The sequence below is a fragment of the Adiantum capillus-veneris genome, chromosome 16 (genome assembly GCF_014529385.1).
Source record: "Adiantum capillus-veneris isolate H3 chromosome 16, ASM1452938v2, whole genome shotgun sequence".
Lineage (NCBI taxonomy): Eukaryota > Viridiplantae > Streptophyta > Polypodiopsida > Polypodiales > Pteridaceae > Adiantum > Adiantum capillus-veneris.
This window is the reverse complement of record NC_140946.1, coordinates 49,107,354-49,125,172: the sequence shown is the minus strand read 5'-3', so window position 1 is coordinate 49,125,172 and position 17,819 is coordinate 49,107,354. Positions and strand designations below refer to the sequence as shown.

Here is a 17,819-nt window from a genome sequence, read left to right as displayed (position 1 = left end):
CTTGATGCCCTGGCTTGTGTTCAGCAAGGATGTAATTTGTTTGGACATTTTTAATATAATTTCACGCACGTGTGAGTTTTGCAAAAAAACAAAAAGACAAGGAGAGTATTCACACAAGGAGAGGTTAACCCCTGCTTCGCTAAGAAAACAGTAATTTTTCAGTTTCTGGCAAACTTACCAAGTGCTCTATCTACCCCTACCACGTTCTTTGATGGATGAAGCTATCAACATGCAAAAAAATTCGTTGTCATTAGCATAGTGCTATCAACAGGAGATCTTCATAAGTACCTCAAGTGCTTGAGGTGTACTATTGATACACAACTGGATATGTGTGTCATGTAAAATTGAAGCATCTATAGGTCATACTGAATTATTATTCTTCGCACAAAACCCATTGTGTGTCAGCACAATGCTAACGATAAGTGAGGGGTCAAGGTGGTTCAAGTCTCGTTGTCGCATCAACGACCAATGACATCAACCATACAACTTCATATTCTCATGACCAATTTTGTAGTGGACTATTACATATCCTAGTTTAATGAAATAGCTCGATGTCATTTGCTACATCTCTCTCTCTCTCTCTCTCTCTCTCTCTCTCTCTCTCTCTCTCTCTCTCTCTCTCTCTCTCTCTCTCTCTCTCTCTCTCTCTCTGCTTTGCACATGCACCTTCTGCAAGGCGTTCAACAAGCAAGAGGGCAACTGGCCCACCCTATTTTATCTCCACAACTCATGGTGGTTGACCATATCATTCATGGGTGCAGGATGCCTCCTCAATGCATAATGGGTGCCACCATGACACCATTTCGTACCTACAATTATGTCATTGAGATGAAACGGAATAGATCCAACCTCTTTGCATGTGCATGACTACTTTATTTGCATTGATCCTTCCCTTCCCTTGCCGGATGCTAGCCCTACATGTGCCCGCCCACCCTATCCCTCATCGTCTCTCTCTCACTTTACGTGACCAACAAAGTAGGCAACCATCACATACCCTTTAAAGGAACATGGTGCAACCTCTCTCTCTCTCTCTCTCTCTCTCTCTCTCTCTCTCTCTCTCTCTCTCTCTCATTGCGCAAGTGTGTGTGTGTGCACGCACGCGTAACTATCAAATAGATTGGCAAGGTCTCTAGGGAATGTTCCTACAACATTTAAGCTTCTCCTTTCTTCTCTTCTTTTCTCTCATGTCTCTTGGGGTTATATCAACTAGTAAAACGCCGCCGCCTTCGGTGACGGCATGGCCCCTCTTACCCTCAACCCCCTTGCTCTTGAAAATTTTCATAAAAGGAGATCAATAAAAGCTCTCTCTCTCTCTCTCTCTCTCTCTCTCTCTCTCTCTCTCTCTCTCTCTCTCTCTCTCTCAGGCCAGTGGAGTCTCTCTTTGTCTTGCCTAGATTTTGAAGGAAATAGTATTTTAAATTGGTTAGAATTCGCTTTGTTTTCATAGTTTTCTCTTGAGAAATCGATAAAAAGGAAATGATTGCCAAAATATATTTTTTTGAACATTGTAGTGCGCTCTCTCTCTCTCTCTCTCTCTCTCTCTCTCTCTCTCTCTCTCTCTCTCTCTCTCTCTCTCTCTCTCTCTTGCTCTCTTGCTGACAGACGAATTAGACTCCCGCGGGCAGCTGGCAACGGGCACCACGCAAGAGAGGCTTAGATCTAGATTGCAGTGTAGAAGAGGGCCGAGAGGGACCTCTCCATTGCTTAGAGGATCAAGCAGCTCCTCAAAATGGTGAGCGTCAAAAGGCAACTATAGGGGGGCCCTGTATTCCATGTATCGAAACTCTTGGGTGCACATCTCCAACAACTGCACCGACAAAGGATATGCCAGTAGGGTGTCCGAATGATGTAGCATGTGCAATAATTGGGCCCTAGAAGCACCAGCACGATCCCTTTTGGGATCTTCATGCACTCTTCACCTTCATGACTTATGACCTCGGCCTCTTCTTCTAAGGTGTAGTGGCTGATGCTAGAGAGAGAATGTTTCCCAACTCGTTGATACTCATCATGCTTCATGTAATTATGGATGTTAAGACACTCATAAAGGGGGTGGGTGTTTGGAGAGCTGCTCACTGCAAGACTTAGCAGAGAGTCCACAACGCAATAGACTACTATCCATCGTCTCAACCACCAAGCGTTTTATTCTCTCTCTCTCTCTCTCTCTCTCTCTCTCTCTCTCTCTCTCTCTCTCTCTCTCAACCTGAGATTCATGATGGGGAAGGTGAAGGAGGTGGCAAGTTTTGCAAGTGACGTTTTGAAGTTGGCATATCGAGGGATACCCTCATTAATCTGCCTCAAAATCAAAGCATTTTATTGCATCAAATGTTGGCAGGGAAGTTACATGGCTTACTCTTCTAGTGTGAGACTTAGAAGTTATTAGGTAGAAGTTTCAATTTTGCAATTGTGATAAGGAGAGTGTTATCTAGCTAGCATGGAATCCAATGTTTAATGTTGAGATAAAACGTGCATTGATTTGAGGTATCTTATTTGTGTCTTAAGGACAATCGCATCAAGCATGTCAAGATTCACATGGATCATAACTCTGCTAATCTACTAACCAAGGGTCTACCCTCTAAAAAATTTGCACATGGTTGAGTGTTTATGAGCATTGGGTGGAAATACGCACTTCACACATCTTGTATATATGTCCATAGCTTTCTTAAAGGCACATTGCCCTTGAAGGGAAGGGTTGCTGGTGAAAGGGTCAATGCACCCTCGTGGGAAAGTTGAGGTGCTCACTTCTTAGCATGACTAGCTCTCATTCTTAGTCTTTATCCATGAAGGAATAAGGAAACTGCAATGTTTGCAAGAAGCTCCACCAACATACAATCCCCTCCCCCCTGTGTGTGTGTGTGTGCGCGCGCGCACGCGCGTGCGTGTGTGCATGTGCGTGCGCGTGCGCACCCTTCCACATGCCCACACAAGTCTGCTAGGCAACCCAATTTGGTTCTCTCACACCAAAGATACGAAGAGGGGAAGATCATGAGAAAAGTAAGGATACATTTGACTACAAAAGGACTAGGATGGATGAAGAAGGAGAGAACAAGGGCACGATCTTTATCATCATGATATGATCCTTAATGGCACATGAAAGAGGCTTTGTCCACCACTACTCAACCCTTTTCACAAACACTAAGATATATGTCCATATCTAGACCACAATGGTGTGAAGACAAGTGGTGCTGACATTATAAGTGGAGCTAAGCATGAATAGCTGCATTAGAAGAAAGGATGGGTACAGTGAAGATGCTCGTTGAAGTGAAGAAACTTGTGAAGGTACATGGAGAAGTAATTTTGCGCCTTTGAATATTTTCAATGTAGCTTTCCACTATTATGATGATGTATAAAAGATATGTTGGGCTCTAAATGAGTTCCACGTTGTATAATCACTGCAAAATAGTTACTTAGGTTCTCAATTCATGATTAGATGTGCACATTAGTTCTTGGACGTCCTGACATTTTAGCAACCCTAGGTATAAAACGCAAAATGCTAAAATGTGTACTCACTTTTTGGATGATGAGAGCTTGGCTGTAGCATCCATCTTAGTCTCCTACTCACTAACCCTATTTTGCACTTGCTTGCTTGCTATGCATTGAGGGGCTATTCTTTTTTATATGTATGCATGAGTAAAGTGATTAGAGGAGTGCATTAGTGAATGCCTCTTCTATGCATGCTAATGTTCTTCATTCCATGCACGTGTAGAGTGGAGAGTATGTGGTTTGAGTAGCAAGAGAGGCACACATAGGTGTGTGTATGTGTGTGGTAGAGTGGGGGTGTGAGGAGGAAAGCTAGCTATAGCTCTCCTCTAACTTCCATTCTCCACATCTAATCACCATGAGAAGAGCTTTCTCACATTGTGAGATGCCTTTATTCCCTAGTTGGGTTATTTTCTTCACCAAATTGACATTTTGGGTGTCTTTCGGGAATATGTGATGCCACTACACTATGAATGCACAACTCTTCTAAAATATCAATATGAAAAAGATCACTTGGCTACCGTACTAGTGCATGTGGTGCCGCTGCACTACTAGTGACACCACACTAGGTTAGCATATATACATCATCCATATATTTCATTTTGTAGGCATGTCACCAACATTATGGAGAAGCTTCATCCATTAGAGATGTCATAATGGATAATTTAGAGATGCTCAACACCTAACTTGCCATGCCCACTAGGAAGACCTATACAACCAGATTAGAAGCAAACCATACCTATCATTAAACACTACATGAGGTTGATACCAAAGTATCTCAATCAGAAGAAGATACATCTTCTAAGGAGAGAGAATCCACATTGGTAGAAAGCTTGTTAGTGGTCTTTGATAGAAAGCTTGTTGATAGTTTGGTTTTACTTTTGGATTTTTTGATAACAATAATTAGCCTATAGATTTAGGCTTGATTTCCTTCTCTCATTTTCAAAAAATCATTTCACTATAGTACTACTTTTGTTTCATAGGCCACACCGGGTTCTTGACATTGTTCCTGCGATGGTAAAAAGCTCACTCACTCTCTCGCTCTCTCTCTCTCTCTCTCTCTCTCTCTCTCTCACACTCACACACACACACACACACACACACACACACACACACACACAATACACTCAAAGTGACCACTATTTTCTTCTTTGTGTGCATGCTTGGATTCCTTTTTCTAGATGATAACTTCTACAAGTAAACTTTGGTGGTAAAACATAATACAAATTTATGAATTACTGCAAAACAAATTACATATCAAAACTTGCAGACAAGATTGCAACTAATGCTCGCTCGTGGTAGGCTATTCACATGCTGGTTGCTTTATCATTTTGTGTGACAAATTGCGCCTCTGCAATCGCATCGGAAAGACTCGATCTCATACAATTGATAGTCAATTCTTGTCAGATGTGAAGGTAGTGGAGCCCCTACAACTTAAATATCAACTTGTCTGATTCTTAAACCCTTTCTTTGGTGAAAACAAAAGGGAGAAGAAGCCACTTAAAGATGCCAGAAGCCTAGCAAGCAAATAACACATTCAGTTTAATGGATGACTCTATGGTGGAACAATAAGAGATGATCCATTATCAAATGAATTTATATGTGTGGACATAATCTATGTTGGTGTCAACAACCTATCAAGGAGGACATAAGTGCCTAACATTGGGACCATATTTTTGAAAGAATTCAATAGAATTGTACCTTTCGGCGATTGAGATGTGCACACGAGTCTGACTTCCAAACAGCCATTTGAAGATGTAGAAGTTGGTGTATTTTTTATACATAAGAAGCTAACCATGGCCTTATATCTACAAGATATTTGCTTTAACAAATTTAATATTGGAAAACTTAAAAACATGTTTAGTGCAATTTACATTATAAATAATTACAAGAACGTTGCATTCTTTGATATACATGTGAACACCCTTCATGTCGGTATACGTAAGGAGCGCAATGCATCCAAAATATCCTGAATGTATATGTCTTTGGTATGCAACACTTGAAATTTGCAACTTTTTTCTTTTAGATTAGGGATGCATCTTTCACAACAATAAGGTATATAAGAAAGAGAAGACTGTAAGCAATGTTCTCAATAGCATAGCCAGGTCTACTAGATTTCACACCTGAGCCATCCCAATGACGTGAGGACCAATCAAGGACAAGTTGGGAATAATGATGTTCTGTGCTTCCACAAGAGCAAAGCTTGCATCTTCAATGTCGTCCAAAGTATGTCGATTTAAATGACAACCATCAGCCACAAACATTTGAACAGGATTCAGAAGATCTTGCCAAATTCTCAAGCTACTTCCTGCTGCAATGCCCACTCAAAGGCGGTAAGTCAGCTACAAAGACTAAAAGTCAAACATATGACACAAGTAAAACATAGCATAAACCACTAATTGAAACGTTATGAATGATATGTATGTAAAATCAGTCACATGTGGAGCACAAGACAATGCCCTTTACTTTGGGGTGAGACTTTCTCTCATCTATACTCTATATAAAGGGGGAAGGGATCCCTCCCCCACACCACATGGCACCATTTCCTGCATTCGGCCACTGCGCTCTGTAGCCAGGCAACACGCGGTGGGAGAGAGAGATGAAAATGAAATGGAATGTTATATTAGCGTCTTCAAAAGGCCAAAATGACCTATGAGACCAAAAGGTTACATCCATGTGTGACTCTAGTACAGTGTCGGGGGAACATAAAGATTAAAATGAATGAGGGTACCTAGAGTGGGTAGGTATGTATGCCTAACCTACATCATCAACATCCTCATCACATAATACATCAACTCAAAACATATGGGGAGGGGTAAAATCACATGAGGGCTAATGAGGTGCACAGTGGGGAAAGTAGACAATGGTGATCATCCCATAAGCTCTCTCATGGGTCGACCTCAATGTCCTCCATGGTCAGCTCTCGGTGGGGGGGGGGAGGGGGGGACTCGATGTTGCTCAATGATGCTCCGTAGCCTCCGATATAGACCTCGTCTACGTTGTGTGGAGAGAGAGAGAGAGAGACAGAGAGAGAGAGAGAGAGAGAGAGAGGTGCTGCTGCCGGAGGCAGCACCTCCAGGCTAGTGCATATTATGCCTGTTCATCTGCGATTAATAGTACACATGATTGACATTATGGAGGATGGGAAGGAGAGATGGCTCAGAGAAACAAAAGCTTAAACAAAAAACATACTACAATATAATTCAATTTAGGAGTAAAACAAAAAAAAAGAATCAAAAGGCTACCTGGGGCTGCAACGTGCTCTATGAACAGGAATGAACCGCCAGGCCTGAGGACCCTTTTCACCTCTGCATACAATCTCCAGAAAAGAAACTTTACTGGACCTTTGTGATTAGAACAGAAAGGGAAGCAGCATCACTCAAACAGGGGTACCTCAAATGCACCTTTTAATGTAACAGCAACATCTTTCACAGAACACAAAACCAACGTGCATACAACAGCATCGACACTCGTGGCCTCTAAGGGCAATGCCTCTCCGACCTGCACACCACAAAAGCACGTCTCATCATTAAAAGCACACAAGTTGAAAAAGCTCCTGCTCATGTAAGTCAATTAATTGGAGTAAGTATATTGACTTCAAACAATCTTACAATCATGGCAGTGGCTTTTCAAGTCAAAAGCTATGGAAGCATCCCCTACCATGAGTTAAACCCTAGCTTTATTTCCAAAATCAAACAAGACAAAGATTCTGCAAGCTCACCAACGACAAAGATTAACCTTTTTTCTACTACAAAGACAATAATAACCATGAAAAAAATTGAGTGAGGGTGAAACCCCTGCTGTAACCAAGGGAATACACCACAAGTTTCGTTGTTTGTTAAAGAACAAAGACGGTGTCACAAAGTGCTTTCTTAGCTTTCAGCTGTTTCATTTTTTGTAGCGCCCTGCAAACTGCCATTTACATGTATGCAAGATAAATACAACAAGCAAGCCCTGAAGAGTATATGCTATGTTCGATGTGAATGGAAAAACAATCGACTATCTCAGCTGTATTATAGCTACATCTACTGATGTATAAAAACAATCATTAATGTGGAAATGAGCATGAAGTAAAGAGCTACATCATATTATATATTCCCCACTAAACAATGCAAGAGCTGCAACAAGCTGACTACTGTAAGGATTGAAGAACTACTAGTAGTGACCCAAGAACATGACTGAATTCACTTCCACAAGGAAATGTGAGCCATAACTCATAGTACTTGAACTGCAATACTATATAACCATCGGTTCCATCACGCATAAAAACACCTAAATACTACTTTCATGGAAGTCAACCAAAATACTAAACAACTACATCATGCATACTATTACATTACAGTTGAACTGCAATACTATATAACCATCGGTTCCATCACGCATAAAAACACCTAAATACTACTTTCATGGAAGTTAACCAAAATACTAAACAACTCCATCATGCATAGTATCCCCACTCTTTATTATGGTGAACCTTATATGAAAGTGGCATGCTTTAGCTACTCAGCTTTTTACAGCCTGAACTCCGGACTTTTCTTATTATGAGCAAGAATACTACCATAGCAATAAGCACCTATGTAAAAGAATGAGGCATTTGATAGAGCTGAGTAGCCACTTCTCTGAATCCTTATGCAGCAGTGTTGTTATTATCAAGAAATCTATAGTCAAGAAAAATAATAACACTAATTTTATTGACAAATCGCATCAAAACTTAAGCTCATTTGTCATGCTTGATAACCTAATCTTCTAGCTGGTGACATTGACTTTATGGCACAAGAAAACAGCTAAAAATATGTGCACGAGGATAATTTCCAGGGTGAAAAGCTTACAGCATGAACAAAGTTGAACTGAGAATCTTGCAACCCTGCAGCAGAAGCTGCCGCTCGTGCATACTTCTCCATGTGCTGATTTGGATCTACCCCTATAACATGCAGGTCAGGTCTATTTGCATAATACTTCAAATTGGGCCCAGTCCCAACTCCTAACTCCAGCACCTTAAGAGCCTTATCATCAAGACTGCTGAACAGCTGCAATTTTCTGTCTTCAACCTTATCACAATTTACCAAAGTAAAGCCACTTCTGCTTGGTCTTCCAGATTAATGAGAACAACATAACTCTAAATTGAGGAACTCAATCAAACAACTTACCTGCATCTCATAAGATTGCATTCCTGTTTCCATAACTTCCGCAAAGAATTCCTCATACCATCCTGGTCGTTTACCTCGAACAGATTCAACCAGCAGCTGCATAAAATTGTGGTAAAGCAAGAAACATACCCAACACTATGTCAGGAAGTCTGAAATACTGATACAAAAGAAAGAGAAGCAACAATTACTAAACAATGCTAACCAAACAATTATGACAGCTAAAACACAAGTTTAAAAAGATATCAGAGCAAAAGAAGAAACATGATGCCACTATGTGTTGTCTCTGCTCTAGACATCTTATCTCCTAATGCATCCGGCTGCCACATGCCCTGCTCTGCCACATATAAAACAGGGTCCTAGCAATCCAATCAAAAATACTTTCTATTGTATGTCACCTCCATGTATAGAGGAAAGTGTTGGGTTAAAGGCCTAAATAACCCCTTTTTGTACATTTTTATACTTTGTCCAGGTTCAATATGAACCTGGACACATTTTTTTTAAAGTCGCTTATAATAAAAGTGGAAAAACCCAAAACTCACTTATTGAGCTTTCCCTAAAAACGTGAGCTCTCTCTCTCTCTCTCTCTCCCTGCTTCGATCCCTAGCGCTTCCTCTTTGCTACACTCCGCCTCCTGCTTCTTGCCCCAATCCTGCACTACATCGCGATACGCACCTACCGGTACCTTTTGCTTCGCGCTTTCAACTGGTATCAGAGCCCTAGGGTTTCAAAACAGCCCTGCGCAGTCTGCTAGACAACGAGTTAAAATGGCTCTCCCGCGATCAATTTCGCTTCCATCGCGAAGCCCCTTGCTTCCGAAGTCGAAAAGGTCACTAAAACTGCCAAAACAAACTGTTTTTAGGTCAATACAGGTGATTTACAGGTTATAACAGGTCAAAACAACAATATGCAGGTGTACCAAAGTTGTGGAATCACATGTATTGATGTTTGTCGCGACAAATTGATTGAAAAGCTGAGTACACGTGCTTGAAATTGCACTTTTCATCTGAAATTTCAGATTTGGACAGTTTCATGTAAAGAAATTGTGGTCTATCGTATGCAAAGTCTTGTGGTTCCTCCTATTTGCTGAAATTTTTAGCCCATTGCATCTCTCTTGTATACACGCTTGTAAAATGGCTTCTTCCTCTTCCACATCTGACACTAAAAGTTTGATGGAAATCAAACGGTTCGATGGTCAAGGCTTCGACCTCTGGCAAGAACGCATGCAAGGTATCCTTTTCTTAAAAGATTGTGAAGATGCATTGGAAGCCAGGTTTGTCTGACGAAGAGTGGGCCAGGAAGAATAAGAAGAATATGGCCTACATCAAAATGGCTATCAATGATGACATTTTGATGGACATCAAACGTTTGGACTCTGCTTATGCAATATGGCAAAAGCTAAAGTCCAATTATGAAAACACCACGCCTGTGAACCAGGTGCATTTGATGCGAAAGTTGATGAATATGCAGCTTGATGACTCGAAGCCAGTTTCTGAGCATTTGAGTGCTTTTACAGGTGTGTTGAGTCAATTGCAGGATAGTGGGCTTCAGCAGTTCGATGATAAGCTGAAAGCTATTTTCTTGCTTATGACATTGCCAGATACTTGGGAAACCTCCGTTGTCTCCTTGAGCAACAGTCCCACCCTCACGTATGATGGTGTGAGAGGGTCTATTCTCAATGAAGAGATTAATCGCAAGTCTAGTGGGGAAAGTGGCAGTTCTGTCTACAATAAGAGGTAGAAATCAAAAGCGTGACGCGGGCAACAGGACTCAAAATAGAAGTAAGAGCAAGACAAAGGATAAGGATGTCACTTGTTATCAATGTGGCAAAAAGGGTCACAAGAAACCTGATTGCAGGTATTTCAAGAAAGAGCAGGAAAGGAAGAAGGAAACGCAAGACAAGAAGAAGAAAGATGAGAAGAAAGGGAAAAAATCAACAGGTGATTCCTCCACGGATGGTGAGAATGCAAATGTATCCTTTAGTGTGGTCATTGAGGAGTTGTCAGACGTTGAGGAAATCTTGGTTGCGGCTTCATGCCCCTCAAATTTGGTGATAGCTAATACATAAGACATGCTTATCTCGAAGAAAGATGTCATTGATGCATTGCTCAGTGCTAATGATGGCCTATCCCAGTCATGGATAGTGGATATTGGTGCTTCATTCCATGTGACTCCATCTTTGGAGTGTTTTGCTACATATGCTGCAAGCAATTATGGCAAGGTGTACCTTGGTGATAATTTTGCTTGCCTTATTGAGGGAATGGGTACTATACGTTTGGCTCTTAACAATGGTTAAGAGCTTGTGTTGAATGATGTCAAGTTTGTACCAGGCATTAAGAAAAGTTTGTTATCTGTTGGCCAGTTCGATGCACATGGTTATACTACCATCTTTGATGGGGGTTCATGGAAGTTGCTTAAGGGCTCTATGCTTGTTGCAAAAGGGTCTAAAAGAGGTACTTTGTACTATCTTCGATGCAAAGCTTTGCCTGGCAAGTTTCTTGTTGTTGCTGAAGTTGCTTCGCACACAGAATTGTGGCATAAGAGACTTGGCCATATGAGCCAAAAGGGTATTGATGTGCTTTCCTCTCTGAAGAGGGTTAATGTAAAAGGCAAAAACTTGGATTTTTGTAACGATTGTCTTTATGGAAAGCAAAAGAAATTTTCTTATTACTCTGGTGTCTCTCACAAAGCTAATCCTCTTGATCTTATTCACTCCAATGTATGCACTATGCCTGTGAAGTCTTTTGGTAGTGTATTGTATTTTGTTACATTCATTGATGACTGTACTAGGAAAGGATGGGTGCATTTGTTGAAAAATAAGAGTAAGAAGACTTTTAATGCTTTTAAGAAGTTTCATGCTTTTGTCACTACGCAAAAGAGTACTAAGCTTAAATGTCTCAGATCTGATAATGGAGGAGAGTATGTATCTACTGAATTTCAACGTTTTTGTGATGAAAATGGGATTAAAAGGGAGTTGACAGCCCCTTATAATCCATCTTCTAATGGTGTGACTGAGAGGTATAATCGTACTTTATGCGAGAGAGTGCGTTGCATGTTGTCCACCGCTAATCTTTCCCAAGAGTTTTGGGGGGAGGCATTGAAAACTGCAGTTCATATTTGCAATCGCTCTCCTAATAGTACGCTGAAAAATGACATTCCAGAGGAGGTTTGGTCTGGCAAACCTCCCTCTTATGATCATTTGAGAGTATTTGGCTGCGAAGCTTTTGTTCATGAACGCAATGACTTGAGAACAAAGCTTGATATGAAGTCCATTAAAGGAGTCTTCCTAAGTTATGGGGAAGAAGGTGAAATGGGCTATAGAGTGTGGTTACCACACTTTAGGAAGGTAATACGCAGCTGAGATGTAGTGTTCAATGAGGCAAAATTGCTTAAGAATGCTACAAAATGATAAATCTCATGCTGACAAGAAAACAGGCAGATTTCAGTCTTCAGTGCCACCCATTGATGTTGAAAAAGAGCCTCATGATGCATTACCGCAAGCTGAAATTGATAATCAGCCAGTTAACCTTGAGCCAGAAGAGGTAGGACATGATTTTGATGCTCCTAATGAGGATGGACAGCCACCTGAATTGGCTGAAAATGATTTTCAGCAACATGATAGAGCTAAAAATGAGTTGCCTTATGATGTAGAACAGTTGCCTGAGAATGTTAATCATTGGATACGCAGGTCAACTCGTTTGAGAAGGCAACCGCAGAGATTTAACCCCTCTTTGGATCATGTAATGTTGATAGACGAGGGTGAACCTCTTACATATAAAGAGGCCAATCATGTGAGTCAAGCAGTAAGTGGGAGCTTGCGATGCAAGAGGAAATGAAATCCTTGTATGCAAATGATACTTGGGATCTTGTGCCATTGCCTAAAGGGAGAAAGACTCTTCCTAACAAATGGGTATACAAGATTAAGATAGTGGACGGGCAAGATTGGTTGCAAAAGGATATACACAGAAAGAAGGAATTGATTTTCAAGAAATATTTTCTCTTGTTGTAAAGTGTTAGGTGCAACGGAATGATTGTTTGCGCTTTGCTCAAGATGAGTGCTCCGAACTGTGCTCAAGGGTTCCTTTTAGTTCTTATGGAAGGGAGAGCCTTCCATTCTTAATGGAAAGTGCTATGATCACGAACAAAGTGAATGGACACTGTGCGTGCAAGTGTATGAGACTGAGAGATAGAGAGAAGAGAGATACGACACCAGAGACGTTGTAAAACCCCCCTCCAAAGGCCCCACTCTCGTCGGCAAGAGTGGTCTACTTATTGATTGCACAAAGTGGTACAATGACGATGCAATGGACTGATGCAACCTGGGACTATGCCGATGATGACGACGGTGATGACGACGATGACTTCAGGGCTGAAATCTGTGGTCTTCTATCTGCTGAATTTCGGGACTGTTTCAATGGCTGAAAATGACTGTTTTGGCTGCATTTTCGAGAGCTGAAAATGGTGATATCTGCAATGCTTCTAGGGTTAAATCTGCTACTGTGTCTAATGCTGAAAACGCTGCTGTTCTGCTGCATCAATGCTGAAAATGAAAAACGCTGATGCCTTCCTAGCGTTAGTGAAAACGCTATGCAATCTCATGTGCTGGCGAAGACGGGAAAGCTGAAAACGCCAGGGATCTGGTGTTGATGATGGTATGCAAAAACGCTATGCAATCTGGTGATGATGGTGGTGATGATGCAATTGAAAAACGTTGGGGCTGATGTGTCTATGGCGAGGATGGAGGAACCAAAAACGCCAAGGGTGTACTGCTGGGGTTCTGCTGAGAAGGTGCCTGTTGAGCATGTGCTCCTGCTGCATCTTCTGCCAGAAAGTGCTAACTTGGGTTTGCTTATATATTAACTTAGCAAAATTGCCCTACCTACTTTTGTTGGGAAGTCACTTAAAAATAATAAGTGAAAAATACCAAAAATAGGAAAAATAGGCTAAATGCACTGGAAAATTCCCCTAACTGATTCTAATGGATTCTGATGGGAATTCCGATGATCATGCTGTGTGCAACCAGAGGATATGCATCTACACTAAGTGACTGGGCATGCACGTTCTACGATTAGACTCACAAACTAGACTGACTGAACCCTGATCATGCTGTAGCTTGTCCACGCACACATAGGGTTGGATGTGTCACGTGACATCCCCTCCTTTTCAAAATGAGGTACTGGTACCGAACTGTATGGCGTCGAGGGAGATCGCCAATAGCATCCGGAATCCTGGAAGGGACTCTTCACCGGCCCACTCTGACGTGTGGGTCGTGCAGTACTTGAACTTAATAAAGGTCTGCAACACTTGCTTCTTTGGGCCGCGCCGAAAGTGACACAAAGTCTTATGTGGCTCCTTCGATGCTTCAACTTCGTCTAGAGACCTGCTTCGTTCTTCTTCAAGAATCTCCATGGTTGAAAATTCCTGAAACCACTTCCAACACAAAACCATGAACATACCTATTCATGTAAAGTGAGTGGAAAAAATCTTGTCTTCTTAAAAGACTGTGTATGCAATGTAGATGAACATAGAGACGGAGTGACAACCCGTTCATCAAACACATGCAAACAATGAGATCAAATCTTTCTCGTATGATCTAGAGCAATCAACTGTGGCAATTTACAACGGAAATGCCCATGCTTGGTGCTCATACTTTCATGTGCTCGTTCGGACACTGTGTCATGCCAAGGAAGAGACATGAAATGTGACTTCCTTACATACATACTTTTCAGCTTTTCATGAAAAATCCGCATACATTCGTGCTCATCCATAAGAGAAACGTGTTCAACATACAATATGTCATGCCTAAGAAAAGGGATCACATAACAACGCTGACTAAAATACAGGAAACGATCACGAATGAAACACTCGAACAATGCGTGCATATCAATCATGCGAACACATAATACTTCCTGTGAGGGTTCTTGAGACCTAGGCTCGAGAGCCAAGATCAGTTCTTCGTGATTGATCGAATCTACAACGAGGTTAGCTTCGCTAGAAAAAGCATCCACTAACACATCATCCTTGTGAACAATCACATCATCTTCATGCAACTCATCATGCTTGTGAGAAATCACATCTTGATCATGCAAATCATCATGCTTGTCATTGTCAATCAAATCATCATGCTCATCATTATCATTCAAATCATCATGCTTATCATTGTCATTCAAATTATCATGCTCAATTCATCATGCTTCTCATAATCATGCAAATCCTGTGTGTCATGCTTTGGAGAAGAAGAGACTGAGAGAGTCTCCTTTTTCCCGAATCTCTTGCATCTGTGCATGAACTTGAGAAAAGAGTCGCAAGAACTCTTCCCTTCTTGCTTTGATCTCGCGATCAAATTTTGCTTTTCTTGCTTTGTTCTCTGCTTGTCTTTCTACTTCGTCGTCTGTGTGTCTGCGTTCCATTTCTGCTTTTCTTTCTTTGCATTCACGATCCAATTTGGCTTGTCGTTCTTTGGCTTCCAAGCATGCTTGCTCGTTCTCACGCGCTGTGGCTGCCATTCTTTCTTCGTATTTGCGCTCTATGGCTGCTATTCTTGCGGCATTTCTTGCTTTGCGTTGTAAATTCTGGTCCACAAACAACAACTCCAATTCCTCCATAGGAGTTAGTGCAATCGGTGTCGTAGATTGGGAAGGGTCGGAAAAACCTCCTGGTGGGGAAAATTCTTCTTCGCCTCTCTTATGCTCATCACCTCCAAGCGAAGTATCCATTCCGCTTCGAGTGATGACCATTCTGCAATCGTGGGTTCTTGTGGTCTTGGGTTCTTAAGTTCATGAGGAACTTGGGTTCTTGCGGGTCTTGGTTCTTGAGGTTTTCTTTCGCTTGCAAACCGTGTTTGAGAAGGATCTTCTCTTCACCCGAGTTCTACTCCTCCGCGAGAGTGGTCTACTTATTGATTGCACAAAGTGGTACAATGACGATGCAATGGACTGATGCAACCTGGAACTATGCCGATGACGACGACGGTGATGACGACGACGGCTGTAGGGCTGAAATCTGTGGTCTTCTACCTGCTGAATTTCGGGACTGTTTCGGTGGCTGAAAATGACTGTTTTGGCTGCGTTTTCGAGGGCTGAAAATGGTGATATCTGCAATGCTTCTAGGGTTAAATCTGCTACTGTGTCTAATGCTGAAAACGCTGCTGTTCTGCTGCATCAATGCTGAAAATGAAAAATTCTGATGTCTTCCTAGCGTTAGTGAAAACGCTATGCAATCTGATGTGCTGGCGAAGACAAGGAGGCTGAAAACGCCAGGGATCTGGTGCTGATGATGGTATGCAAAAACCTATGCAATCTGATGATGATGGCGATAATGCGACTGAAAAACGCTGGGGCTGATGTGTCTATGGCGAGGATGGAGGAACCAAAAACGCCAAGGGTGTACTGCTGGGGTTCTGCTGAGAAGGTGCCTGCTGAGCATGTGCTCCTACTGCCTCTTCTGCCAGAAAGTGCTAACTTGGGTTTGCTTATATATTAACTTAGCAAAATTGCCCTACCTACTTTTGTTGGGAAGTCACTTAAAAATAATAAGTGAAAAATACCAAAAATAGGGAAAATAGGCTAAAAGCACTGGAAAATTCCCCTAACTGATTCTAATGGATTCTGATGGGAATTCCGATGATCATGCTATGTGCAACCAGAGGATATGCATCTACACTAAGTGACTGAGCATGCACGGTCTACGAATAGACTCACAAAAGTGCCAGACCACTGCTAAATCTAGACTGACTGAACCCTGATCATGCTGTAGCTTGTCCACGGACACATAGGGTTGGATGTGTCACGTGACATAATGCTTACAACTTTACGTGTCCCTTTCGCTCTCGTTGCGGTGCTTGATTTGGAATTGAATCAAATGGATGTAAAGACAGCGTTTTTGCATGGTGACATTGAAGAGGACATATACATGAAACAGCCTGAAGGTTTTGTAGTTCCTACACGCGAGGAACTTGTATGCAAACTGAAAAGGGCTTTGTATGGTTTGAGACAATCATCACGACAGTGGTATAAAAAGTTTGACGCTTTTATGCTGTCTCAAGGCTTTAAACGCAGCCATGCAGATCATTGTTTGTATACGAAAAGGGATGAAGATGGTAGTCCCATCATACTTGTTCTCTACGTTGATGACATGCTACTTGCCAGGAAACATAAGACTAGTCTTGATGCTCTGAAACATAAGCTAAATTCAACATTTGCTATGAAGGATTTGGGTGATGCAGAGCATATTTTGGGCATGCGTATTAAAAGAGATAGAAAGCTGAAACTGTTGTTTTTATCTCAAGAAAGGTACATTGCAAAAGTACTTGACAGATTTAATATGGCTGATGCTAAGTCTCTTGGGGTACCTTTACTTCCATACACTAAGCTTAGCAAAGCAGATTGCCCAAAGGATGAGGCGGCATTGAAAGCAATGAAGGAAATCCCTTATGCATCAGCTTGTGGTTCTCTTATGTAGGCTATGGTTGCCACTCATCCCGACATTGCTTATGCAGTGAGTTGTTAGTCAAGACATGTCGAATCCTGGCAAAGCGCATTGGGAAGGTGTCAAATGCATTCTGAGGTATTTGAAAGGTACACAATCAAAGTGTATCTGTTATGGCAAAAGTGACTTATAGTTGCCGGATATTCTAAGGCAGACATAGCAGGTGACATGGATACCAGGAAATCTACCAGTGGATATGTATTTGCCATTGTTGGTGATGCAGTCTCTTGGTGTTCTAGGTTACAGAAAATTGTGGCATTGAGTACTACTTAGGCTGAATATATTTCAGCCACAGAAGCTACAAAAGAGGCCATTTGGTTGGGCAGACTTGCAAAAGAACTTGGCATGCCTGCTCATACACCCGTGTTGGGTTGTGATAGCCAAGAGTGTTGTCTAATATTTAGCCAAAAATGCCATGTTTCATGCGCGTACCAAACACATAGATGTGCAATACCACTTCATACGACACGTATTGGAGGATGGTCTAGTCACCTTGACTAAGATCCATACACAGGATAACCCTGCAGATGTTCTCACCAAGAGTCTTGCTAAGGCTCAACATGAGCATTGCATACAGCTGGTGGGAGTTTGTTAACTTAAAGGCGTCATTTATGCCTTTAAGTGGGAGGTTGTTGGGTTAAAGGACTGAATAACCCCTTTTTGTACATTTTTATACTTTGTCCAGGTTGAATATCTGGACACATTTTTTTA

General features: G+C 41.7%; 1 protein-coding gene across 8 annotated transcripts in view; it reads right to left on the bottom strand.

The window, feature by feature from the left end:
* Window positions 1-5,295: 5,295 nt before the first annotated feature.
* Window positions 5,296-17,819, bottom strand: part of LOC147439009 (uncharacterized) — a 66,777-nt gene continuing 54,253 nt past the window's right edge. The window contains exons 2-6 of one of the 8 annotated variants that reach the window (XM_086484955.1): window positions 8,625-8,720; window positions 8,307-8,525; window positions 6,871-6,978; window positions 6,723-6,810; window positions 5,296-5,788 (exon numbers count right to left, since the gene is read on the bottom strand). In XM_086484955.1, coding sequence (XP_086341081.1) covers window positions 5,595-5,788; window positions 6,723-6,810; window positions 6,871-6,978; window positions 8,307-8,525; window positions 8,625-8,720 — 705 coding nt within the window. In that variant the 3' untranslated portion in view covers window positions 5,296-5,594. Of the gene's footprint in view, window positions 5,789-6,722; window positions 6,811-6,870; window positions 6,979-8,306; window positions 8,557-8,624; window positions 8,721-17,819 lie in introns of all 8 variants that reach the window. The other 7 variants (XM_086484957.1, XM_086484959.1, XM_086484958.1 and 4 more) reach the window with 7 other exon arrangements.